We start from the raw sequence: 27,818 nt of genomic DNA, 5'->3' as shown, positions 1-27,818 counted from the left end.
CCTTGGTGTCAGGCACTTTGACATAATGCGTAGTGTCATATGAAGTTCAGTCTATATTTTAATGGGTCATGTTATCTTCAGGCAGAGATATGGATAATCAATATCAATACACTTTATCACTGAAAGTATCCCTAATCAAAACAACTGAAATGTGATAACAGGATAAATGCTTTAGGTCTGATACAGCCTTGACAATTCCAGCAATATTATAATGATGGAACATCAACATAGGTGAGTGAGTTGGTTTAATGACACTTATAACAGAGTTCCATTTATATCATGGTGTGCCTGCTTGTTGTGAGAACAGTAAGTGAGTGAGTTTAGTTTTACGCTGCACTCAGCAATATTCCAGCTATATATATATAGGCAGCGGTCTATTGTCAGGCTTGCTTACTTGGTTGACCCAATTCATTGTATCCCAATTGTGTTGATTGATGCTCATGCTGTTGACCACTAGATTGTCTGGTCAAGACTTGATTATCTACAGATCACCACAATATAGCAGAGATATTGCAAAGGTCAGTGTAAAATAAAACAAACCAAAGCCAAAATGAATGAGGTAAGTCTTAAACTTAATACCATTTTCATGACCAAACCAAGCTATTTGGCAAACCAAGTGAAAACATGAGGTACTTGGCATTCTACATCATTACTATCTATTTACTATCCACGAAGCTACACAGGAAACTGTTGGTCATGCCAGTTGTTATCATGCTATTTCAGGTCAGTCCCACTTCAACATAACGGGCAGTACTGTGAGATAAAACCCTGTTTCACACATACACACGATGACATCAGATCTAAACATTATGTATACCCCAACATGAAGTATTGTATACATAGTATACCCAGGTCTGATTTATTGCCCCACACATCCTTGCACAGTGTAATACTGATGTCACAGGTTTAACTATGTCTAACTGGGAGGCATGCCATAAACATTTTAGAACCCACGTAACATCTTCTAAAGACTGGATAATGTGTTTTGAGCACAAAATAACAGATTTTATCATCATGACATTGCATGATGTCCAGGGTGAAGGAGAACATTTAAGTCAAACCCATGCAGAAGAGAAAAAAGTATAAATCTGAGAATTCTAAAGACTGTTGAAAAACAAAACAGCTAATTGATCGCAACATAGTGTTGTAAGTCCTATATCAGTTTCAAAGGTTTACAAGATCCAGGTACCACAAATTGATCAAAACACTGTGCAAGTCACACTGTTTTGAGTCACAACTGTTATAGCACTTATATCAGAAAGAGGTATGAGAGAACACTTTGCGTCCAGTATCAGAGATCATAAATAAAATAGGACTTACTGATCTTGGAATCCGTCTAGCTCCTCGGCCTGTTCATCAAGAGTAGACTCAGTATCCAGATAGGTTCCGTACTCTCCCTGTGACCCACTATGGTAGCGATAGATCTGCAGCGCACAGTCTTCAAGCTGCACCACAACAAACACAGATATTAAACAGGGTAGACGTGAGTGACTGAGTTTAGTTTTATGCCACACTCAGCAATATTTAAGCTTCATTGGGATACAATGACATGTGTCAACCAAGTCAGCAAGCCTGACCATCCAATCCTGCTAGTTGCCTCTTAGGACAAGCATGGCTTACTGAAGATCAGTTCTAACCCTGACCTTCATGGGTGGTCATGAAGCATAATGGGTTTACACAAAATTACAAGGAAACTTGTGTATTTGTATAACAAACAGTATTCCAGATAACAACAACCTGTAAACATTCAAATCTAGACCACAAAATTTAGTGTTGTATATGGCGAATAATGCATGATGAATGTGTGCGATTACGCATTACTGAGGCTATTCTGTAAATCGGCCCTGGCAAATAGCATAAGTTGCCTGCAACCTACTTAAAGCCAGAAAGAAAATGTTTGTAAAAATGTTCACGAAATACCAGTTTTAGTTCCGTGGTTAGATGACTGGGGAAATGCACAGTAAGGTTCACATTTATAATTCTTAAATACATGAAGAAAAACTATCATTAAAATCACTATGTCAGACCTTGAAATATTTATTTATACATCAATGCACTGAAATTAGCCTGTTTCCAAAGCCCAAATTCTGCTGAATATTTTAAAACCTGGTTGTGTACAACTTCAGGTCAAAAAGAATGTTTTACCTCAAAGTCATACAAATGACAACTTAAAACAGAAATAAATTAATATTTTATCCTATTAATTTTCCTGGATCATGTTGTAGATTCTGTACAAGATCAAATATCATGTACATGCTATTTACCTACATCTAATTATACTGAAACCTGAGCATAATGATACCACTTTTATCCCAGAGCCATTCATTACAACACGTTATCCCTCGTTCAAAGACAACTTACTGTGATAAATCTGACATCATGAACCAAAGATTTTAATCAGTGTTCTCATGTTATCTGTCTTCTCAGGCGTTCTTCCTCTCTGAGTCCCACCCACTGTAACTACCAGTCAACCCCCAACCCCTCCCAGATAGCCCATCCTTCCCACCACATATCCCACCCTCATACAAGTAATGCAACCCAGTTAACATGTTCACAGTGCAACCTGCATTTGGTCAACATGCTTTCATGAAGTGAGTCATCACCACTGTAGAACCCTGGTCTGTAACATAATGCTGGTATTCCCCTCCAGTGGACCCCTCTACCCAACCACACCCTTGCCTCCCTCAGTTGCAATTAGAAGATGATGATGCTAATTCCTCCAGATTTTTTCGACGATCTGATTTTATTTCAACCAGTTAAGAAAAATGTCTTTTCACAGAGTTGCCATCATTCTTATGCTATCACTTGTCCCTGTCTTGAATTTACTAGCCACAGACTACTGCTAATTTTTCACGTTTTTGTGTCTATCCATTCCCCAAGTTTTCAGACACCATAACAAAGCTATTCATTTGCCCTCCCCATTGTGTAGCAGTACTGAGTAAGTTAGTAATTACTTTGCCCTCCCTACGTACAAATCATAGTCAAGCTAAATTGCTGCGACATTTTCTTTCAAAGTCCTGATCAAACTGATTTTTCTCCTTCTGACTATTCAATTAAATTCAGGTCATGAAGAGGCTATTTCATTACTGCCTCCATGATCCATGTACAACATAACTATACTGATGTGTCTGAAATACTTCCTGCAATACTATAAATAGTTATAATACTTTACCCTTCCAAGTTCTAAGAATTATACCTTTGCCCTCATAAGTTCAAGTTTGCCATTACTTTGCCCACCCTCTAGATCTGGGCATGATCAGGCTGTTCCTTTCCCCTCCCCCAAAGTTAAAGGCTAAAAGGTATCACTGAACATCAAAGATCTGATTCAGTCACCATCTGTACAGACCACAACATCCCAGCAGTTAAAGTAGTTCCACTGCTATTCAATGTGCACCCTGTAAACTATAGTGGAGACCAGCAGAGGATTTAGCCACAATTTCCTGAACATTGCACTGCACCAGATATCATTAACAGAGAATGTTTTATAACTTTTAATAACATTATTTGTGTGAACATTCAGATGTGTCGCACAATGTCAAACATGGTCCAGGTTTTCCCATTTTCACTTGAAACAAGTCTTTCAATTTTGTCACTAAATACAGAAAACATTTTGGGCCAACACATTTTAAAAAACCAAACTGTTTGGGGTCCCTGCCACTTTCTGTATAATTTAGTCAAAATTCATGTCATGAACTACAAAAACAGACAGAATTTATTGGTTCTTAATTTGAATTTGTTTTTATCACAGTTTACTGTATGAAGGCAGAATTCATTACATTATCATGACATGTTATGCTGGTAATCAGCTGGTTAAGCTTGCAGCATTAATATTGTCATATTGTCATTAAAAAATCAAGCATAACCTATCTTGACATAATAACACAAAATACCTGCACATTATGTTTACCTGGTATACCTGTACTTAATGATATAACAACTAGATCTGGCTTACCAGGAAACACCTCCAGGCACATTCATGTATAAATGTCCATAATATACTGAGCGAAAACATTCATCATGAATAACTTAGGGGGAGAAGGGAGAATTTAGACAAAAAGATTTTTTTCTTTTTATGTGAACTCAATATCCTTTCAAAATAGGTCACATTTATAATCTAACCACTCAAAACAAAATGACAGTTATAGTGAACTGTTCTATTTTTTTGTTCCGGACACCTGTTGTGTATTATAGTAGAAATGTGTAGAATGAATTTTGATCATATTGAAAGAAAACTTGTAGTCACTAATGTTGGTTGTAGCCATTGCTTACTGTATTCATAACCCTAACATATTTTGTTTAGTATGTTTATTAACATATCGCAACATCATTAAAAAAAAAGCTTCTAAAATTTTCTTCACAGCTGTAGGATAATATCATAAATATGGCTTATAGATTATAATAAACAAACAGGGAGAATTTGGTTTCATAAAAATACACATATGTTTCTACAAACAGTCTTCTAGTAATTAACATTGTTCCCTTAGCCATTGTTGTAACCAGATGCTGACTAAATGTAACTGGAGTGGGAACTAGAGATATAAGGTAATAGGTCTCAGATAACAGGTGTCCTGTGTCTTGGGGGAAGGATGTTATGGTGATATTTCTTCTGTCACTTGATACTCTTTTGTTTCAGTTTACCATCCCTCTGGCTGAGGGCAGGTGCCTCCTCATTATAGCACTATACCACTCAGCCTGGGGGACATTGACCTGTTGAAGTATACTGCTAACTTTTTCACACATGCACAAGCACACACACACACATGAAAAAATAATATGTATATATGGGAGAAATTATTTTATTATTGTGTAATGCAGATGTTTACATAGTATATAAATTCATCTGTTTCACACAGATGAAACAACTTTACAGGCCTATGAGACACATAAAATCCATAAAACACTGTGTAGATAAACTATATCTCTATACACGCATAGTCAATTAAGCTTAAAGAAAAGGTGTGGTATGTATCACGAATTTAAACTATTACACTCTTAAAGTCCCAAAACTACAATATTTGAAAAATAAGAAAACATCCTGGTAAATATATAAATACTAAGTGATTGAGTTGGTTTTAATACTGCTTGAAAAATACTCATGCATTGAAGTGGGGTAAATCACAGCTTAACTCAGAAATCTTATGACAGAGACCATATACCGGTATTATGCTTATATGGTCTCTGCTTATGAGCAGAAAATAAAAGTTGTATAAGGTGTCTGCAGTATAATGAGGAAGAGATGGTATAAAGAGGAACCTGTGGTATACTTAGGATGAGGTGCACCAGCTGATGACCTGCTGTTTCCTGATAGTGCTCTTCCTAAAGCAAAGGGACAATTAAAGGAAATTAATCTGACAGTTTGACCCAGTGCTTTTCACTTAGTTGAACCAAGCCCAGGACTCTGGTAGCAACATAGGAACCACATTTACTGCTGATGTTTCTTATTACAATATTCAGTACTGTTGGATTTAATTTTGTATACATCATGTACGTTATACTACATATACCTTTGATTACTTTGCACAAATTACGGGAAATGGACAATAAGGAAATATATATTTCAAATCTTAAAAACCATAACATAATTGTTAAAAGTCAAAGTTATTCATAAGTTTGTTACTACCTAAGTAAAACTGTTGAACATAATTTGGTTATCTTACTGGAGAGTGGTCAGGATTAGTTTTATATGTGAATGTATTTTTTCCTGAAATGATACCAAGGACCTGGTACAAAAATGATTAGAGCATTTACGTGTTATACACCACATGTTTTTCTTCTCAGCTGTTAGTAACAAGACAGATTGTAGAATACATTTGTCACACTGGCAGACAGGTATTACTACAAACTAAATGGCATAGCTGCCTTTATGGCCAGATGCAGACATGATTTCTTAGTTTTGAAACTAAACAGTGATCATCAAATTACGGACTAATTAAATTTACACAAGAAAATAAAACAAAATTCAATAGAAATAAATGTTATCAGTGTAGTATTTGCTGAGTGATGAGAAGGGGCTATGGAAAATGAACAGAAATAACATTTCTGATATCAGGCTGTAAAATATCATATAATAATGTTAAATCATATAATAATGTTAATACACGGGAAATATTAATATTAAAAAGAATTTTATTTTTTCCTGAGGGTATTTTGTAAAGGATAAGGTCACAGTACACCTTTTCTAGACTTCAATGCTTTCTAGGTCACGCAGGTAAGTCTATGTTAATTATTCGTTAATATGGGAGTGGGCGAGTAAACAGTAGCTTGTTTACTCAATATGCTATCTACCGCGAATATATGTGACACCTGTCAAACCGTAACGACGACACATGGCGATTGTATACGACCCAACCTGATTATGACATCCAAACAGTATACTGCGTTCGTCACATCGGGTCGTGACTGATTCTATAATTTCAAGATATAAATATTGAACGGTAAACAATTTCAAGTAAGACAACCACATAAATCCGAGCGTCCACATCACATCAATCTGTGGGGCAACACGCTTTGTTTACACCTGGTCGGCACCTTTGAAGTCTGGGTTAGAGTAATCAACGGTCGCTACTTACCTTGTGCGGTGCATTCAGAATTCTATGTATCGTCGCTAACTGGTTGATAATAGGAACTGTCTCAAGGAATGCATGACTAGGTGGCCGTGTTGGCTCGGGATAATTTGTGTTTGAAAATGGGTCCCTGTCATCTAGGTACTGTACGCGACAGGTAAAAGTCGCCATCATGGATTCGATTTCTCCCTCCGAACTTTTGTGACCTCTGACCTAATGTATTCCTGCGCTTCACTGGCCATTTCGTCAACACAGTAGCTGTGTAGTGTGTTTTTTCAGACGACACATAACGTACGTTCCGTTTTTTTCGTATCCTCTCGGCTATTAATGTTATTTCTGTCCGTTATATCCAACGCGGGTCGACTTCCGATATCGGGTTACCAGATACTTGAGTGGAAAAAATATTAGCGATAATTCTGTGATAGCGTTTTCCTGGCTGTAGGACAGTCCCGATACGCCATTCACAGATTCACAGCAGGCTGGCCAATGATGAGTCAATGCACCGCGGAAGTAACGTGTGGGCGTGGCACAGTCAACTCATTTGAATACTTTGATATAATAGCTTGCTCTCCTATGACTGGAGGGTAAATTCCAAACAGACCCACGGTATTTACATTTTCCACACACGGGTCGACACGTCATTGGGTTCGTTTCGTCAATATGCTTTTGAACTGAACACGAAAAGTTGATAGCTATATCTGTTTAACGGACTGGGAGTGTACATAATCTTTGGATTGATCTGGATAATGTCTTTTTTTAGCCAAGAGAATCACACGTAAAATCGCATACGTTTCATAGGTGACATTAATTATAAAAATACCTTTTTAAAAATATACTTATAACTGTCTCAATTTCTCACAATCTTAACCTTCGCAAGCCGTAAAAAAATATCAGCGTTTTCGTGTACCTCGTGAAATAATCGTTTCCTGTTTGTAAAATAACATGAAAATGTGTGTTTCCCTGTATCCATTTTTAGCAAAATACAGAATGTCAGTTATTCTCGATGACAAGTAACATTTCATTTGTGTGTGTGTGTGTAGATGCGTGTGTGCGTGCGTGTGTGCGCGCGTGTGTGTGCATGTGTGTGTGGATGCGTGTTGGTGCACGCGCGTGCGTGTGTGTGTGTGTGGATGCATGTGGAGGGTGGAGGGGTATATATTTGACAGAAGAATACCCCTCCTCAGTTTTATCAGGGAGACTATATACAGACTGTAGATTATCCCTGGTTTTATACACGGGGTCACTGCCGAAGCGTTTAGCGGACATACGACCGGCATTTGTTGGCTCTTGAACCCTTCATTAAATCAAATGCGTAAGTGCAACGAATCGGTAGCTTAGCGACCCTACACGAATACATGAAAATTCATGCTCTCTGAAGTCAGCAGCGTTAGGATAACGACTATCATAAATCATACTTTGTCACCCAGCTATGAAAATGAGCAATGTTTCCGTCACCGATATTTATGCTGCCAAATACCGCTACCTGCAGCCATGCCATCGGAATGCAGTGATTTATTAGGGGGTCAAGTCGTTGATACACTTTATCAATCTCCCGACGCGCTTTTGCAGAGCTCCGACTAGGATCAAGCGGGTTCTAGTGTTCCTGTAAGATCTGGCATTGCTGAGAATTTGAATAGGGATTTCCAACAACTGGGATAAGATAACCGATCCCGCCAGTACCAACCTAAACCTTTATGATGTGCTTTAAGCTTCCGGGATCCGACATCTAAGCATAGTTTCTCCTGCGATTAACCCGTTGGGTGGCTCTGTGGTTAGTGGAAAGCTGGCGTAAAGAGCTGGGTTTGAATGGTCTTCCATGTCCGGATCCAGAGAAGGAGAAATCACTTATGACCACACTGAAGATTTTTTTTTTTAATTGCGTGGGCGGAAGTCAAGGGAGGTTCTGGGGGTTCGATTCTTCATGTCTTCAATTACACATTGTCTGTAAAGGCGTCTAAAGCGAGTAACGGGATCGGTTAGGCTTGTTCTGTGACTCAGTTGATGCATGTCGCCGTATTCTGACAGCGTAAATCAATGCCAGTGATGTCAATCGCGTAATTGTCTGGTCCAGACTCCGTTTTCCACAGATGTTAGTCACAGAGCTTGAATATTGCTGAATGAGACGTTACGAAAGAAGCAAACAATCTAAATACCCTTACTATAGGCGGTTAGGTAGCCAAGAGGCTGGTCGGCTGTCACCAATGCGTTCGAATCCGTTCTTGGTTTCCCTTCTTTGATGGAGTATTGCCACGATTCGTAAACGTAACTCATTAACTGAAACAGTTACTTCCCCATTAAAACAACGTATGTAATTCAGAATATATGATGATTAAATGGGCGTCTCTTTGTAATATACCCGTATTTCAATTTGTAGGACGGCGGTGAGTGACGACGACGTTATCACACACCCTGCAATGTTTGTTTACCCGCAATCAAATCAAACTACATTTACTTTTCTTTTTTATCACGAAAGAAGGTAGGGCTTAAACGTGACTTGGTTTCAACCCGAGAGTTAAAGCCCGAGCACGCGCATTAATCTCTATCACAACATTAGACTGGAGCTAGAATTCCAAATCGGAACTATTTTTGGAATTTGATTTACAGTACTAACGCAGCATAATACAGAATTTGTTTCTGGATTTAAAGACTTCCGTCTTGCTATATTAAGATTTTATGCACATCGATACACGCTTTAGAGATTGGGGAATTGTAATTAGACAGTAGGGCATTGCTAAAAAAATATTGTTTTTCGAAAAAGAGGGAGATTGTTTTTGGAATCAGTACAGGTGATACAATGATCATACATAAATATTGTCATAAATATTGCGAGTTTAAGCACACAACATTAAAACCTTTTCATCTTGTATATTATTCTCCTTTTTATCCTAGGTAATATTCTGTGCTTGTTCGTTCATGACGAGACTACTCATTTTCATTACGAGGAAGATTTGATGAAAGTGTTGACTACATACATTGATAGCCTGAATTAGTTTAGTTTTTCGCAGCTTTTAGCAATATTCCAGCAGTATCACGGCGGTTGACACCAGAAATGGGCTTCACACACTGTACCCTTGTGGACAATCAAACCCAGGCCTTCAGCGGACGTTTTAACCACTTTCCAGTGAGTGAGTGAGTTCAGTTTTACGCCGCTTTTAGCAATACTCCAGCAATATCACGGCGGGGGACACCAGAAAATGGGCTTCACACATTGTACCCATGTAGGGAATCGAACCCGGGTCTTCGGTGTGACGAGCGAACACCTTAACCACTACGCTACCCCTCCGCCCCTAACCTCTTTCCACCCGACCGTCCCTTAATCATTGACCGGGAACACACGCACCTGCTAGATGAGAACATGCGGGACACTCATATTTATCCGCAACCTTTCGCACAAAGTGATGTTATTTGGTAGCGTGATGATAACACAATTGTACGTACAAACCCAAACATTTGCAGAACTTTATATTTTATAAATGTCCTGACTAGCAGGCATCTTTCAATCAGTTTGGCATGTCAGAAGAATTGCATTTTATTATTACTAAGGGTAAGACATGTTTCTGTGAACATTTGTAACTTCTAAGGATGTCAATCACTGTGTCGCCACTAACTCATTACACCTATATGTGACAGTGTAGGACCAACAGGTGTTATTGTTTAGACACCACAGATAGAATTCTCTCACGTCAGCTGTATTGGCAGGTGGTTGGGTCAACTGCTTGCGGGCACATGACCAAGTCAACAGTAAACACAACCGCTGGCATTTCCAGTCTCATCAAGCCCTCTCGGGACAGGAAGCGTAATTACAATAGTGTGTTTATGCATGCCCAAGGATTCTTGTCAATATGTCCTCCGAAGGGCCGTGTAATTAGCTAGTGACATATAGAACCCAGGCACGCTATTATTGTTATAATGACCTCTGTTGTTATTGCTCTTGTATGTGTTTCGTTTAATTAATGTAAATATTATGAAAATGGAGCGCAACTGTTTGCTGCAACTGTGGTTACGGAATGGCAAAGGTGGTACGAGTTACTTCCCTTGAATTAATACCGCTCTGACAATTCGACATTTTCTTATCCACAAACATTATAAATAACATTTGTGCAACTGCATATTATAGTTAGCACTGTCTTGTAAAACATATTACCAGCTGGGTCAACTTATTACCCGGAGAGGTAGAGGTAGAGGTATTTACATTACTTTGGAAATATATGAATGTTTCAACCACAAACTTGAAGGGGATCGGGTGTTGTTGTTTTTAAACAAAATCAGATTTTACATGAAGTTTGCAAAGAAATTGCAACTGGCCTCTCTAATGCACAGAGGAGTATTAAACCCTTATAACTTATCAGCTATTATACATATGTCATAATTTCAACATTAGTTAGTGGTTCGGTACTATATATTTTACTAGCGCTTTAATCAACTACGGAATTGCGTTTGTTCATAAATCCACTTAACATACACTTATCAAAGAGAGTTAAAGCAAGAACAGTTATTTCTGGTTATTTATTAACTAGTCATAACTATTAATTTCTGCACGTACTGACAACTATGACAAGAGACAGTTAAAATCAAATTTGGTACAAGATTAACGTTACATCGCTTTATGCACTTCCGTTCAATTACAACAAAGGCTCATTCCCCATTTGTAATGAACTAGTTCTGATTTGTGCACAGTACATTTACCAACACAAATATTTGTTTACTTGGTCAATCATAGTTTTCTTACTTCCGTTCAAAATTCGTTCTTTTTTCCACATGACATATAATGTTATCATGGCATACAAACTGTTGTGGTTTTCACATATATATTCTGATTCCAAAAGCCTCGGGCTAAATGGTACCGTTTTAGTTTGTCCCTAATACCTATGTGGTTTTTATTTAACTAACATCCTGATACTAGTAATTTCTAAGAATTTGTAAAATTGGAATTCAACTCCATCAAAAGTAAAACTACGACAGCCCATATACTGGGCAATTTCAGAAGAAAATCGACATGCATCAAAATAATTATCAACATCCCTAAACATGAATACCGATAGTGACGTAAAGCTGCTGACATAAGATTAAGATAAAAAACATCAATGAATACATCTACAAGCAGTTTCTTACCATGAGTACACTATCCGCCCAGTAGCTTCCCATGGCGTGTACACTGTCATCACCAAGTTGTATGCGACGCTACAATGATGGTTCTCCTGTCTCACATTACCTTGGCTATTATCTCCTATGTCAGATAGACGCGCATACTGTCAAATGTCAAGCCCATTTTCAAATATCAAAGATTAAAGGGTCGACCAACTTTGACCAGAAATATGACGAGTTTTGATTGCCTTTTGTCCTGGCTTGTCGACCACAGTCGGCGTCCAAATTTCACGGACCGCAAGGGGTGAGTACATTTGAGGCAATTTGTCTGGGTATTTGACGTTGTAGGGCATATTTATTAGATTGCCGAAGTGCCAGCGAACTAGGTTTTAGCCTTACACACTTCATAGAAACAACGCCGCATTTAATCGTATTTTTTAGCTTGGATGTGATCGTTACAACATCTAAATGCAAATTAATTTATCCTTTAGCACACATTCTACAATCATTATAACAATTTGATTTGCCGTTATGTTGCTGGTTTGATTATATGTTTTGCCTTTGATTGTCATTCCTCTGAAACCTGTCAATACAATATATTCAGTGTTTTAATGGTTTTCGACCCACTGAACCAAAATTGAGCTCCGAACCTTGTCCTACAGTGCGATCAGTTGATACAATATCCACTTGGCTTTTCTTTCAGGTGAAAAGATAACGTTTAGTCAAATGTTGGCATTTGTTGGTCAAAAGGCGTGGCGTGACTACCTGCCATCTTCACGTTCTTCAAGGAGGAGGTATACTAGTGGGTACATACGTAATTAAACCAATTAAACCAATAATTAAACCAATATATCTACTTCTAAAAATATCTTCGCTCAAAGACTTGCTCGTGTTAAAATAAGACGTTTCCAGAACTGAAATTGACTTCTGATTACTGTAATCTTACTAGTACTGAAGAATGAAACGTGTGTGTCAGATCCCCTCGTCATGATTTGTCCTGTTCGCATGATCTTCAACTTGTACATGCTCCTCATTTTTAGTCTGTCATTTGTTTGTACAGATTCACTCACCTTTGTTGTTATCACCGTCGGTCTCCGTGTACTTTGTATATAAGAAGGCAAATCATTTGTTGCATCATAAAGTAAGATCTCCGCTATCTCAAAGTCGTTGGGACGTGAGACTTTTGACAAAGGGAGATGTTTTAAGTGAATGCATACTGCTCTGATGTTCATTGAGGAACTCCATTGAAGAAAACCAACTTTGAGATAACAGGGGGCTACTGCTGTGAGATAAGAGTCATTATAGCACATAAAATACACGTGGAAGAGGAAACAACGAGGTGCATACCTTTTTGACGTCAACTCCGAGGTGGTCCAACATTTCGGTGGCGGAGCTGTATCCTTTGAAGTTTCTGTCATCGTCGTCAGATGCTCCAGGAATCTTGATGATGCGAGGTGCTGGCGGCTTGTCACACAGATTCAGGAAGTCTGCAATGGCTACCAGGCCCTTCTTCTGAGTCAAGATCTGCGCCATCTGCTTAGATGTTGTAGAAGGAGGACCCCGGGTCTTGGGAGGTGCTGCTTGTTGGGGTGACCGTTCAGCTGTAATGCGTTCATCTTCAATGTCGATGAGTTTGTCATCATGAGACTTTGAAGCCCGCATCTTGGATCCAGAGGATCGGCCATCTTGCTGAGCTTCAAAAGAGTAGCTGTTTGGCCTTCGTTTCGTGAACGGATCGTCCTCATATGACGATGGCGAGAGTGGAGAAGGTTGCATTGGATGGTGTGGCGTCCTTGGTACTGGCGAGTCCATAATGTCTGCCTGCCGTCGTCTCTCGTCGTCGTCAAGCAGGCTGTCGATGTCTTGTACAGCGCTAATGTAACCAGATCGGGCACCTTTGTAAGGTTGTTTCTTCTGACCATCTGGAGAAGATTTTGATTTTCCCATTTCAGACTCGGGACTGTGAGGCACAATGTCGGGGAGAGTTCCCTGACTCGTCATCGAGGCAATCGAATGCTGAGACACAGAATTTGGCATTCGTTGCAAATTGGGGTCATCAAAGCCTGAGCCACTGCTCATCTTGGATAGGCTTTCATTGGACACGGCAAGATGGTTTGGTCTCATTCTGTCATAAGGAGACAAATACTGCTCTACCGACTGTTGTCGTGCAAGTTGGGCATGTCTTCCTCTGTCCTCTAACATATCCTCGCGTGAGCTTTGTCGACTAGATCTGTTGGACTTAGAGGACCGGCCAAAGATTCCTCTGTTTGGAGACTCCTCTCTGTTGAATCCAAATTGAGATCCTGCACTATCACTTGCATGGCCGTGTGCGTGGCTGCCGTCATTCTCCCATTTCTCCCTTCTGGACTTCCTTCTGTCATCAAGGATGCTCTCCCTTGAACTGTCCCTCTTCAGTCTGTTTTCAGTAGCTTCTGAAGAACTACCAGATCTCCTTTGCAATCCGTAACTGTCATTGCGAATATGGCCTCGTCTGTCTTCTCCTTCAAATACCTCACTGTCCCGATAATTGTCCGTCGACTTGTTGAGATTTGACTTTCTGAAGTCCTTGTTTGGCATATGTCCTTGGTATTCATCATCGTCAAGGATACTGTCATTAGATCCACCCCGCGAGAGGTTCTTTCTCTGCCTTCGTTTCTGACGAGATGGGGAGCCATCTCTAGAGTAGGGAACCTCAGAATCGTCCATCATGGCCCTCATGGAGTCCTGATGGACATATTGTCTGTCGTTTCTATTGAAATTACTCTCGGCGCCTACCCCAGGATGTCTCCGCATATCATTAGGAGCACCATCAGGTTCTGTGTAATATGCACTTGAAGGTGAAGGCAGATTCTGCTTCCACTGGTGAACCTTCTCAATACTTTCCCTTAGTGACAGGTTCTCTGGAGTGAGAGGAGGTTGATCACAATCCAGGAGTTCCTTGCTAGAGTGCCTCTTTCTTCTCGGTTTGTCATCCAGCATGTCTTCTCTCGAGGACGATCTGCTGGGAGGCTTGTGTCGGGAATGTCTTTCATCAGCTGCGCTGTTATAATCTGTGTTAGGAGTGCTAGTTCGTGGTTCACGTCTCCTGCCCTTTCTGCTGCTTCTGTCATCTTCATCTTCCATCACGATAGATTCCGCATCAGCTTCTTCCCTTCTGGATGATCGTGGAACTTCTCCATAAACAGCTTGACGCCAAGATTTCTCTGATGGTGGATCTTGAACCTCATCCCTATAATAGGACTTCTTTGGAGTCGGATCATAACTTGACTTCTTTGGGGCATAACTTGTGCCCGGTAGAAACTTGTCGCGATATTTGTAGAAGGTTTCTCCAGGACCTATACCCGATCCACCTCCACCGCCGCCACCACTGCCTCTGTATCCTCCTCCACCCATTCCTCGGGACCTCTTGGTGTTCTGTTGGTCCATATTTGTCTGTGTTGCACAGTCGACAGTGTTGGGGTGGTCCGTCTTGCTCTGTCTGCCTCTTCGGATCTCCCTAACGGGGCATTTGATCCTCCTGGTTCGCGAAGGAGCATCCCTTTTAGGCTCCTTGGCGTCTTTCTTATGTAGTTCCCCTTCTGGCATTGGCGACGTACCTCTGCATATCAGGTATCTGCAACAATTACAATACAGGTCCATTTCATTTGAAAATGCGACAGTGTGTAGCCTTGTGGTTAAAGCGTTTGCTCGTCACATGGAAGACCCAGGTTCGATTTCCACAAGTTCATTAATGACGCCCTGATATTGCTGGAATATTGCTTAAAGTGGTGTAAAACCATACTCACTTATTCACTAATGTTGATTGTCAATGTGACGTGTTTTTGCGTTAGTTTTCACACATGTGAACTGGTCTTAAGTAATCAAGGACACTTATAATTTAAACAGAGATAATAAAGTTGTCAGTTGATATATTTCCGATATTGCACATAAGATACACCATTAGCCATATATACTAGCCATAATGGTGAACCGGGTAATGATTGCAAACCACTCAGCAATCCATGCAGAGTACAACAGACACACACTCTCAATAACAAGGTTTTGCTATAGCTATTGCATTTCGACAATTCGTGTTTACCTGACTGACTGGTTGGCCTTTTCAGCCTCGGGGGCACTGTCATCCGAATCTGACACTGAGGACTCTCTGGGCCGCCTCTTGGGCACATACGCCGACTGTTTAAAGGGTTTGCTGGTCTGTTTGCCAGTCTGTTTGGTGTCTGCAGACGGTCGATTTGGAGCGTCGTTCCCACGGGAAGACTGTCTTTCATACCGCCGCGTCACAGGCGACGCGTCCGACCCACTCTTGTACGAATACGTAGAGTAGGGAGAAGCACTGCTGCTGTAGTCATACCTGGACGACTTGGTACTGACGGGAGATGTCTCCCTGCTACCGGCGCCGTAACTCTTACTAGAGCGTGTCGAAGCTCTGTCCCAGGACCCGTAGGAACGAGGATTGCTGCCGCCATAGTCCGACAAATAGCCGCTTCTCGTGGAGTGGCGATCGAGGGAGGGGTATCGATCCCTGCTGCCCGTGCTCCGATCGACGGATGGGTAACGGTCACCACCATATGAATATTTGGGTTCCATGTTCGAAAACTTGTTCACTTTGTCCGTCACAGATACTGGCGAGATGTATTTGGGAGGCTCATAGCTGTAGCTTCTGTTTGGCGGTTGGTAGGAAGATCCTCCTCTGTAACCGGAAGTTCCGTACCCAGCGTTGCCGTACGATTGAGGCCCGTAGCTCCGTCCGCTACCTTTGCTTGTGCCCATATCATACAACTGCAATAGAAATAGACACAGTGAGAACTGGTGACTTCAAATTCATGTTTCCTTTATATATGTACTGCTCATCTTTCAAAGGGATAACCTGATGGATCTTTCTGTCTAATTATACGAACTACCTTTACTTGTGCCTATATTACATACGGAAATAGAAAACGCGAGAATAGACGAAGAATTGGGACTAAATTATCTGTTTATTTTATTATGTGTGTGCGTGCGTGCGTGCGCGTGTGTATACTGTTCAACCTTTGGCAGGAATAACCAGATGCAGCTTTTGATTTTAATATACACTCGATATATATGAGACCCACTTTTGTGTACCGTGGAAAATATATATTTACATATCCGTGTGAAAAATTGAGTAGCATAATACATAGTCCTAAGAACACCACATAACACGTCACGCATAGAAATACAAGCTACGCGCTGCCAACGAGTCATACGCTGGAGAACATACTTGGATATGTTGAACATTTATCATAAGGTACGAGGGTTATTTGGTCATAGGAATGCGTGAGTGGTTACGTTTAGCGCCGGTTTTAACCGTATTCCTGTGATATCGAGTAATGACGAAAGTGAGACAGGTCGTACGTTATTTCGGTGTAACACAATAATTTGAGATTGATCTTTGTCACATTTGACAGACAAATTTGAAATCATCTCTGCCCTGCGCACATGATTTCAGTTCAATTCCCCGACCACTGTTTAAACTAATCACATTTATGAACTTACGTATGGTTCCACAATACACAATCTCATAGGCCGTCATGTTAAAGGGGTTCACGGTCCTGTACATATGCTGACTAAATTGTTGCCACTCGTAAATAAGTAACGGAAAAATGATCAGAAATACTGAGTTTGTGGGTAAGACGCTTCCTTACAAATGCGCAATATTTAACTTGGATCTTAAGAAAATAAATTCATGAAAATTATTTATGCTACACTGAAATAACATGTAAGTCTATGGAAATTACGTACAGTGGGCAAATATAACTGGCATGGGCCTGTACCAAGAAATACAAACTCGGCGAAACGGGATTTGATCCTACTTGTTCCATTGAAAGTAAAGACACCTTACTATAAATGCCCTGTCGACAGTTTGTAAAATCGGCTCGGGATATACTGAAAGCTTACTTAAAGATACCATTACTGGTATCAGTTTCAGTTAAAGCTGCACACAGCTGGGGTTTCTGGAATAGTATAAGATTCCAGACAGTTAGGACGAATGTTGGGCGATGGGGTTGCGTGGTTAATGTGTTCAGTCGTTACATCAAGGGTCGGGTTCGACTCCTTATCTTGATGATATAATGTGTAAACCTCATTCACGGTGTCCCACGCCGTGGTATTGCAAGAACAAAAAGCGGGTTAAACCAAACTCACACATTTACTCAAGAGGGATGTCTACACTGAAGGACAGTAAACGTTCCATAATGATGACCCTTACGAACCAAAACCATGTTTCATTGCGACACATCTTAGTACATCTCGTCTTGATTACGAAGTATGTGCAGGTCATCTTTAATCGCTGAAATGTTCCCATTTTATCTTCTAAAGAACATGAACACTCGTGACCTATTAAACCATTAAATGTTTTTAAACCAGAAATAGAATGCATGATTAATCACGTTTACTTGTGCACCTCGGCTGTGTTTGTAGTGCCTATATTTGATCATCAAGATATCATGCCAATAAAATGTAGGTTACCGAGTCAAGTACTGGCAAGGACAAACTAGATCGCCCGGAAATAAACTTTGTTATTTCTCAGAACAGGTTCACCTCAAGCATGTATGCCAGTAAATTCTAGTGTCTTTGCCAATCTAAACAGCCCCCGCTCATGTAGAGGAGGCCCCGGCGTGCACAACATCAGCTGCATCTGATTGTACACCGTAGACACCTGAAGGACCCACCGATGTCTATCCCGATGAACATACTGAACAGGTTTAGCATTCCGTATGTGTATCGTGATAAATCGCAAGGTTCAATTGACTTAATAGAGTCTACTTTTAACCTCGGGGTTAAAGAGGATAACGCTCTCGTTAGTCACTGCGAAGACCCGTCTTCAATTTCCAATATTGCTATTAAAGCCTGAATATTACCAAAAGCGGTGTAAAAAGTTTAGCGGTGTAGTTTTACCTTTAACAATGATGTAACAAGCTGATATGTTCTGCCCAAGATATAAACAGGTGTTACCATTCTATATCTTTAAAGTAAATACGCTTTGCACAAATTGAAAAAAATGGCAACTCATTAAGTCGGTGACTAAGTATTCTCTGGGTATACCCTTTTAGCAGATTTATCACGATACCCATACGGAATGCTAAATCTGTTCAGTATGTTCATCGGTCGGTGGCTCCTTCAGGTGTCTACGGTGTACAATCCAAATGTACCTTGAGACTGATCAAAACAGGCATTATCGCCTACACTGCAGTCATCCGATACTGTGGCACTTGAATCAGTACTGCATTTGTATAACTCACAAGTGGTGTCATTGAAGGTTCTTTTTATCTTGTCAAGTTTTGGTCTTGGAACTTGTGTGTGTCCCCAGAAGGCGTTTGATATTCGTCTTCCCCATTGCTCTAATTCGGCGTATCTTCATCCCGATGAATGTGATGGTGAATTATCGCCCTGATATGGCAGTAAAACATCTATTCACGTCAGCTCGAACTAACCTTGTCTATTTCGGGGATGCATTCGTTATCATGAAAAATACGGTGCAAGCCCGATCGCCCCCTCCTCCAGCCCTTACTAACGTCTCTCTCCCCCAACCTGTCATTCACAGCTACATTTTTGCACATTTCCGCACCTTCTTTCGGCATAGATGATTAAGAAACATATTCTGTCAGCTTCATTTATTCTTTAGGAGACGGTTGAGGATGCATGTTTTCGTAAACTGTTTGACGATGACTGTTTACAGCACTCTTGGTACTGTGAGATGAGATGGGCATGTTTATTTTAATTACAAGGTGCGTTTCATTGGGAAGTTTATATCGCAACCGTCGCTATGCCAGTGTCTGTCAAAGAGAAAGACAGTCCGTTTTGCTTTATGGCACTGTTGTTCAAACAACCGCCTACGTCTGATGGTGTTTGGTTAAGAGAATACCTGAGAGTACAGTCAAAAGTAGTCGTGCGGGAAACAGTCTTACAGTGTCGGTCATATTTATCACGGTATGCCAGTTTGATGAAGTAGCGCACCCTCTGTCAGTCAACAAGGTACTGTTTGCCAGCGACTGATCTGGATTTACGCCTGCGCTCTGTCTTAACGATGGGCGTCTGTCGGAATGGTTGAAAATGCCATGATGATAACAAATTATGACAGATGCACCGCTAGAGTTGGAGATTATGAAAGTAACCAACGTAATATGCGATAAACGTTGTCAGACTGTTTGGTACTTGGCAATGTTAACGTACGTAAACACCTTATTCTGGAGTTCTGTCCAGAAACATGGCATTAAATAACAAGGAAAAATACATCCAATATCTGCGGGAAGAGTGGGGTGTGTGGGGACGATGTGTGGGTGAGCGTGCTTGCGTGCTTGCGTGCTTGCGTGTGTGTTGTCAAAATCGTTTTATTCCGGCGAACGTTTACTTTTCACCACAGCAGTAACTATAGCTAATGCTTGTCCTTGAAACATTGCTGAAAATATATCAGTATTGGTTTAGATTATACCGGAAATTCATAGTGAGTGTTTATTGTTTCCTTCAGGACGAATTTCACTGCATTAGGTTTAACAAGTTATTTTCTATGCGTGGAATTATTTATGTTGTAGCTGAGCTAAAGGCAAGCGTAGGATTTCGCGAAACATTAAAAGAAAAATAAGACACACGCGTAAACAATATATGGAGAAAACTGAAGGTGATCCAACTTGGCGGTGGCGTAGTGGCCATAGGGAGCCGCTGGCACGTCATAATTGCGACGATAAAGCTGTGGAAATGTCAGAGTTGTATGATTAACGCACTACTTTGTATTGCGCATGGAAGTCATTTCCTTGATCTTTTAGAGTGTGTGCAAAGGCTGGATTCTGCACTCCAGATTTATGACATTCCGCCACTGAAAATAGGCCGTACTGTTGGACAGGGGCCAAACATCAGTCTCGGCAACACAGATGGCTGGGACGAAAAACCATGGAAAACCTGATCCCGCTTTCTTCAAAACGTTCGGGTGATGGTATCATAAAGAAATTATATTAAGGTGCAAAGTGAATTGCCCGTATGATGTATACAACTAATGATCCATGCAATTGCATTAAAAATTTCGCGAAGGTAATATGCAGGATTTAATCATTCCGAAAGGAATCCGGAAGTTAAATGTATCGAAATAGATGTGACATGATAAAGGCTGAATGGAGACCTAAACAAGGAGCACTTACATCAGCTTCATGAATACGTTGGTGCAATGCATCGCACAAAGCCTTGCTCCAGTGCTGTACTGAAAGCTAAGCCAATGGATGAATAGTAATTCTATATTGGAGGAGGCACGTCGAGATAAGCGGTCAGTCTAAGGACGCCAGTCTGTGAGAAGGACATTTTGTTAATTTTGTCCTATTTTTTCAGAAACTATAATTCAAAGTAGCAGTTACTACCTTAGAAACATTTGCAGGTATACATTCTATCCCAGTTGCACGGAACTCTGCAGGCTGTTCGAGACTAGGTTTGCAGTGCTTTTTCTTTCTTTAGCTCATTTTCAAACAATATGTGTTAAAACTAGGGGCATCCACAAATATCTCACACCAAGGCTTCCTGAAGAACATTAGATATCAACTAAGTCCTTAAGTATGCTCTCCGCGGAGGATATTAGATATACGAACTTATTTGTCCATGAAAACCTTACCAGTGAGCGCGTGCTGTCTCACGGTATTTTTCGCCTTAAAGTAAAACTGATGAATTCAGGATAATGATGACATCTGAGTTGCTGGCGTTCCAAGGTTTATTCAGATGCAGAGTGTTATGTTGACGAGTGGAATACGGTGACTGGGGAATTAGCTGATGATTTCGATGAACACTACGTTGACGAAGACAAATGAATACGTTGGTGAAGATGAAGGCATGGTTTAGTTGTTCAAACTTCTTTAGTTGGTTTCACAAGACATGACAAACAGGTACACATAAATGAGGTGAGCGGACTTCCAGCTCAACCCCAGGGCCTTTCCAGCATAATCCTGCTCGCGGTCGTCCCTACAAAGACTGTCGGAATGCTGGTCTCCACACTCACATCTCACCTCTCTCCACACTCACATCTCACTCACAGTATAGATGTGAGCATACATATATATAGTTTTTAACAACAGTAGACAGGCAAAGATTCAACAATGGACAGATAGAGAAACTAATAGCACTTCCTTCTACAGTTGATGTGATGACAGACACAGCCAAGGTGGATGACCAATAAAGGCCATAAATGTCATATACAGTAATTAATGGAAGTGCTAAAGAGGAACAAGTGAGCTGACAAAACAATGTACTCTGCGGTAGTGATAAAGATCAAGATTGCAGACTGAATAATAATACCTAAATATCATATAGCCTGGCTACATAGTTTTGGTCTGTAGGAATATTTGGACATGGCTGTCCTGAAGTAGACACTATAACACCAGTAACTGAAGGCCGGGTATTGCGAACAAAAACAGTCGGTACATGTCACTACACCTGCGTTGCCGTAGAAACAAGCTAATGGAGTGTCACAACTGGCACAAAAACAACATGTGGGTTAATGAGTAGGTCATGCATGTAATTCGTGTAAAGATTGAACGATAATTAAAGCGGTAGAGCTCTGACCCTTGTACAAGTCACACAATCCTTTGTAATGGCTGCTTTGATGATAAGACATCGCAATAAACTGACTAAACATTTTCTCATGATCAGGAAGTCAGTGCTAATATCAGAGTTTATTGTGCGTTTCCTTCTATAATATCCTCCCAATGGATTAAAAAATGAAGACGGTGTTCACGAAAAGACTCCGCCGGCGGCACCGGTTACAAACACTTGCAAAGTAACACAAAGAGCCCCATAAAGTCAATAGTGAAATAATTCATCTGTATGATTATCATGAACGAGAGAATAACAACAGCATTCATCAGCTCGTAATATTGCCCTGGAGAATGCTTCCTAGTAAAGAGGCAATGTGCGCACGTGACGTCAACAGAACTTTGATGTCATTGTCCCTCATGCACGTCCAGTCGTTGCAGTCTGATGTTTAATGGTATTAACCCACAACAACCAAAGCAAGACCAATGTACATCCATTTTTTTGTGAAAAAAGGAATTCGAGAACTTTTGGACTGGAGAACTCTACATGGCGACAAGACTTCCTCATTCGTTGACGACTTGATTCACACTAAAACCTTCATGATCACCCAACGGAAATTAGATCGCCTTTTTGATCATCAAATCTAAAAAAAACATAACTGTCACACTATTTTGGGAATTTTGATATTTGGCTTCCACGATGACTTAAGCAAGAGTAAACTTAGACTAACAGCTTATCTCTGAAATAAACACATTTTACAGAAGGCAAACAGTTCACAATAATAATAAATCAAAGTTTAATGAAAAGGAACCCTGAGACTCCTAGACTTGCCACATATTCTAAACTTGCAAGTGCTTTCTTGGATACATTTGTTTCAGGGTCCATATGGCAGACTATGAATAACTATGAATAATTCAAGCATCTATTTCAGAACAATGGAACATGACTACCTATTGTCTTCTAATCACGATTAGCCTGCCGAACTATCCAGGTACACCAGGTACACATCAGACTTTTCACCATTCAAGCTACATCAGAGAAATTACGTACACGGCGCTTTACCAGTAGCAAGGGCCTACCCCCTGTTGAGAAGGGTATCAGACAAGCACGTGCCCGGAGGCTCCCCTTCTTGACAGTACAATGAAGTTAGACAGATGGCACACGATGTCACTGATAAACCAATCCTCATTACTTGTGTAGAAGCCAGGAAGATTTGACTCGTCGAGGAAACTAATTTCCTCAACTGACGAAAGTGTTTTTTCGAGCCTACTTAAAACGTTTAAAGAAGAAAGAAGAAACGGTGGTAAGATTGTGGGGATTTTTAAACGTTGGCTTGACTAATTTGATATCACAGATGGAGGGGTATTTTATTTCTTATTTAGGGAAACGGAAGAGGAAATAAATAGGAGAGAAAATAGGTAGGTTTTTATCTTGTTTTTGTTCGTGACGTTCGGAACTCTCTTCAAGAGGGTATTAATTAAGGATAAGTTCTGTCAAAACACTTCCCTCGCTACTGACTCGAGTCGAACGTATCGCGTTTTATAGTAAATGCTCAGAATTCGTTTCATACATCTTACAAAAGCTTTTCTTACGTCACCTGGCATTTAGGATTTACCGGAAACCCGAATCTTCTGCTTGCCCTGTACGTTTTATCATTCACAGTTTTTGTTGTCAGTCTTAGTAATACTGTGTATCGGGTATTTTCAGATAAAATACCATATTTAACTGAAAACATACCATCGGTATTCGATTCAGTGTGAAATATCGATTTGTGGCACTACTTTCAGTTGCCCCTGTAACTGTGACTCAGGTTTAGATAGTAAGATCAGTGAAATATCATCTGTAATGATCATTTGTGTTAACCTAAAATAATAGGTATCAATCACATCCTGTGATCTGTAAAGGAGACATGATCACTCGTGTCTAATAGCACCTTTGACAGGTCCTTCAAATATAATAAGCATGCAAAGTTACAAATATTATCGCCTAGAGATCTGCATGGGATTCGGACTCCTCTGTGAAAATTAATCCTTACATGTATTTATGTTCCTAAATGAATGAGCAGTGCTTCCTTGTTTTTGTGGACAGAGCGTCGCCCGGAGAGCCGTAAGGTCGGGGATCGATCCCACTTCAGAAGGAACTTCTGCTTAGCGTTCGGCAGTAAGAGTTGTAGCAACGCTGCTTCATCAAAAGAATGTGTGTAAGTGGGGTATTAACTGCGACAATATATTAGTGGCCAAGTATATAAAACAGGCATTATTACTGACACTTTCAGCCAAACACGCGCTTGCATTCACGTATACGTAATGCCTGGAAAGATAAATAGAAGTCAAAAGTAAACGGTCGTGCGTAATATTCCAGTTATTCATTGGTGATATGTAAATACGTGAATAATCAAGTGTGGATCAAACAATCCAGTGACTTAAGTCACGCGCTACACAAATGGATACGATGACATGAGTCAACCAAATCAGAGTCCGGATTCCCTTAGTCGCCTCTAACGACAACCATGGGTTGACGAATATAAGTCCTAACCCGAGTCTTTCACGGATCAGTGTGTAGATGTACACATTTGTCTTCATTCCTCGTCTTTCGTTCCTTCCACTCAAAGTAATAGTTGCAGGTATGTATATCTCGGGAGTAATAATACTACGATGGAGGAACGGTCACTCGAATCCCACGAACTATAAATGCTATTTACGATGATGTACATTCACTAAACGTTCAAATCGCTTTGATAATTATATGTCCGATATGGACCTATGTTAATAGTATTTAAAACAGTCAAACTCTGGACAGCTGAAACAGTATTACATTGGTCCTCATTCCCCAATAACGAACGCGAAAAAACCTTTCAACATCCACTCTGGTACGTATCGTATATGTACGACACCGATAGCACAGATTTTCAACGCAGACTTACGACTCCCTCTGCTACGATCGCGAAGTCTTTGTTCACTTCCTCTTCACGCCGTGAGTCTCTGTAATTTTCATTCTCGGCATATGGACAGCTCAATATTATGTACCTTAATTAGTTCAATGACTTAGAATGATTGTTTCTTGTAACCGCTGAGAGAAACAAATACGTTCACTACACATTCATGTATATATAAAATACCGTTACATAAAATAGCTCCCACTTTAGAATAGACTTACCAGCGATAAGATCTCTTCGTGGACAAAATACTACCCTGGTCCTTATTTCACAATAATGGAAGCGACATAACCCTCTCCACATTCAAGTAGTTACGTACCGTATAGCTTCGACACTGGTAGCACAGTTACCTCAACACGCTTACGACACCCTCTGCAACGACATCTTCCGTTACGACACCCTCTTCTACGACACTCCCCACATTTCTCGAAATATGGAAAAGTCGATTGATTAGTTCCAGTGAATGAATGAATGTTGCATTCTAGGACAGAAACACGTACGTTACGGTAACAATACTTGACGTAGACCTATTCGCAGACGACCACCCGTCTCTGCAATGAATATATTTTGCAGAAAGAAACGTTTCCTAAATTAACCTTCATGACTATTTTGTCGTGAATCGTAATCTGCCTGGATAGTAATCCCGACTGATTTTCCTCAAACTTTGACGGTTTCTGCGTGAAGGAGGGAGTCTGGTTTTATGCCGCTTTTAGCATTATCACAGCAGGGCACGCCACTGGATGAACTTCACACATAGTACCCATGTGGGGAATCGAACCCGGTACCCAACTGTGACCTTTTTGCATGTATTATATACTATCTATATAGTAGGAAGGAATAATAAGGTAGGAAACACGCACCCTGTGTCAACCAGCTGCCGTTTCTTCTCTGACCTCATTGCCCAAGGTCAGCAACAAGGGAAGAGTTTATTCATCCCTCTACCTATTCTCTTACAAAACAAACCTACTCGCATATCTACAAATTGTTGTGGACTCGACCTGAGACTTTAAATCTACGTGGAATATATAAGCGCATTTCCAAAGGAATCATCAAATTCCGTACTCGCCATGCCCTGATGCTCTACATATAACGGTATTTTCTGGAGTATACTGTATATATACAACGAGTACTTGGTGTGTAGCAAACCTGGGAGATATCAGGTTACAGAAGAAAGTATGCCATTCTTCCATACCTGTGATAATTCTATATGTCTATGTTGTACTCAGGACAACCGCATCTTCAAACAGCATCATATGCCCCAAACAAACGGAAATTCGTTCCACCGACGCGTTTATAAACAGAAAACCCTTACCTGGCTGTACACATACTTCCTCACACGGCACCGGTAGAACGAAATCTAGTTGTAATCAAGATGCGCGGTGCTGGAGATGCGGCGGAGATACCAACCTCGCTTTCGATTAGGGGATTCCAAAAAAATCCCGGTGACTCAGTCTGGTCGAATCAGTGATAAACAACACGATAGAACGCAACGGACAAAGGTTTCCCATTCACAGACTAACCCCTAACATCTCAGCTTTGGAGAACGTCTTTCAGTAGTCCCTGTACCGAACAGTCTGTGGAACTGGTTCTAAATGTCTCCCTCAAAACAACCTCTTTCCTCCACCGGTAAAAAACAACCATCATGTGCCAAGCCAAACAAACTTAAATGTACAGAACCAAATGACGAAGGACAGATTGTGTTCATTAACTCGAGAATGCTTGATGGGGTTGAGGGCGCTAGATATGTCCATTACATTAATCAAAACCGTCAGAAAAACATTCTCACTGCCCACTTAAATAGAAATATCAGATAATTTCACCAGTACTGTTTACCCTTTGGCCACTAACAAGGTAGAGTGTATGTGCAAACATGCAACCAGCTTATATCGTTAGAGGATATTAACCGTATGTTTGACAGTCAAGTTCTAAAAATATCCGTCATTTTAACTAACGAGACACCGAGTTGATGCGTATAATATTTCATGTGAAAAGGGTTTGGAAATATTTAATTCAATCCATACTTCATGCGGGCAGTGCGGGTGGATTTTATTTTCACAGTTTATTTTATATCCAAAACATCTTGATTTCTTTGGAAATGTACACCTTCACTCACAGTAAAGCACAATTTACAAGTGTGAAAACATTATGCACAATTTGAGTGTCAAAGTTGCATTTTCTCTAGTGCAAAAGAGGTTAAAATATCTTACGGTCGGGCCGAATTATTGGGTCGGGTGGTAATATGAAACAAGAATATTTTTCTATATGGCCTAGAGATGACTATACATCTGCTGCAGGATTACCACGGAACTGAGACGTCCATGGTCATGGGCGATACCCAGGATGTATCCGATTGAGAAAGACAAAAACCATCTGTCTGACAATCATTCACATCAACTCTACACGGTACAGCTTCAACCCTATACAAGCGAGGTGGTTTCTAATATTTGGTATTTCAAAGATGTAAATGTCTTCATATAGACTGACACCCGTACTCATGTACTGGAGGATATATTTAGAACTAGAACAGAGTGAATGACTGAATACGATTTTACGCCGCTTTTAGCAAAATTCTAATCACCATCACCGTGGACACCATAAAGGGAGTTTTTGAAAGGCATTTAGAAACTGAACGAACATGAAGACATGAAACGTTTTATGGATAACATCTCCTTTATTCTTTGCACGAAAACTTCATTCAACATGGAGATGAA

The 27,818-nt window shown here is 40.4% G+C and overlaps 1 protein-coding gene across 10 annotated transcripts in view; it reads right to left on the bottom strand.

Moving 5' to 3' along the window:
* LOC137257338 (FH1/FH2 domain-containing protein 3-like) overlaps positions 1–27,818 on the bottom strand; it is a 156,012-nt gene that overhangs the window by 55,602 nt on the left and 72,592 nt on the right. For 9 of the 10 annotated variants that reach the window (XM_067794642.1, XM_067794641.1, XM_067794640.1 and 6 more), the window contains 3 exons: positions 15,727–16,427; positions 12,996–15,261; positions 1,321–1,445 (listed from right to left, as the gene is read on the bottom strand). In XM_067794642.1, coding sequence (XP_067650743.1) covers positions 1,321–1,445; positions 12,996–15,261; positions 15,727–16,427 — 3,092 coding nt within the window. Of the gene's footprint in view, positions 1–1,320; positions 1,446–12,995; positions 15,262–15,726; positions 16,428–26,419; positions 26,461–27,818 lie in introns of those variants that run through there. The other variant, XM_067794646.1, reaches the window with a different exon arrangement.

Source organism: Haliotis asinina, chromosome 12 (genome assembly GCF_037392515.1).
Source record: "Haliotis asinina isolate JCU_RB_2024 chromosome 12, JCU_Hal_asi_v2, whole genome shotgun sequence".
Classification (NCBI taxonomy): domain Eukaryota; kingdom Metazoa; phylum Mollusca; class Gastropoda; order Lepetellida; family Haliotidae; genus Haliotis; species Haliotis asinina.
Note: the sequence above shows the minus strand (reverse complement) of the source record. Positions and strands in the feature narration are given on the sequence as shown.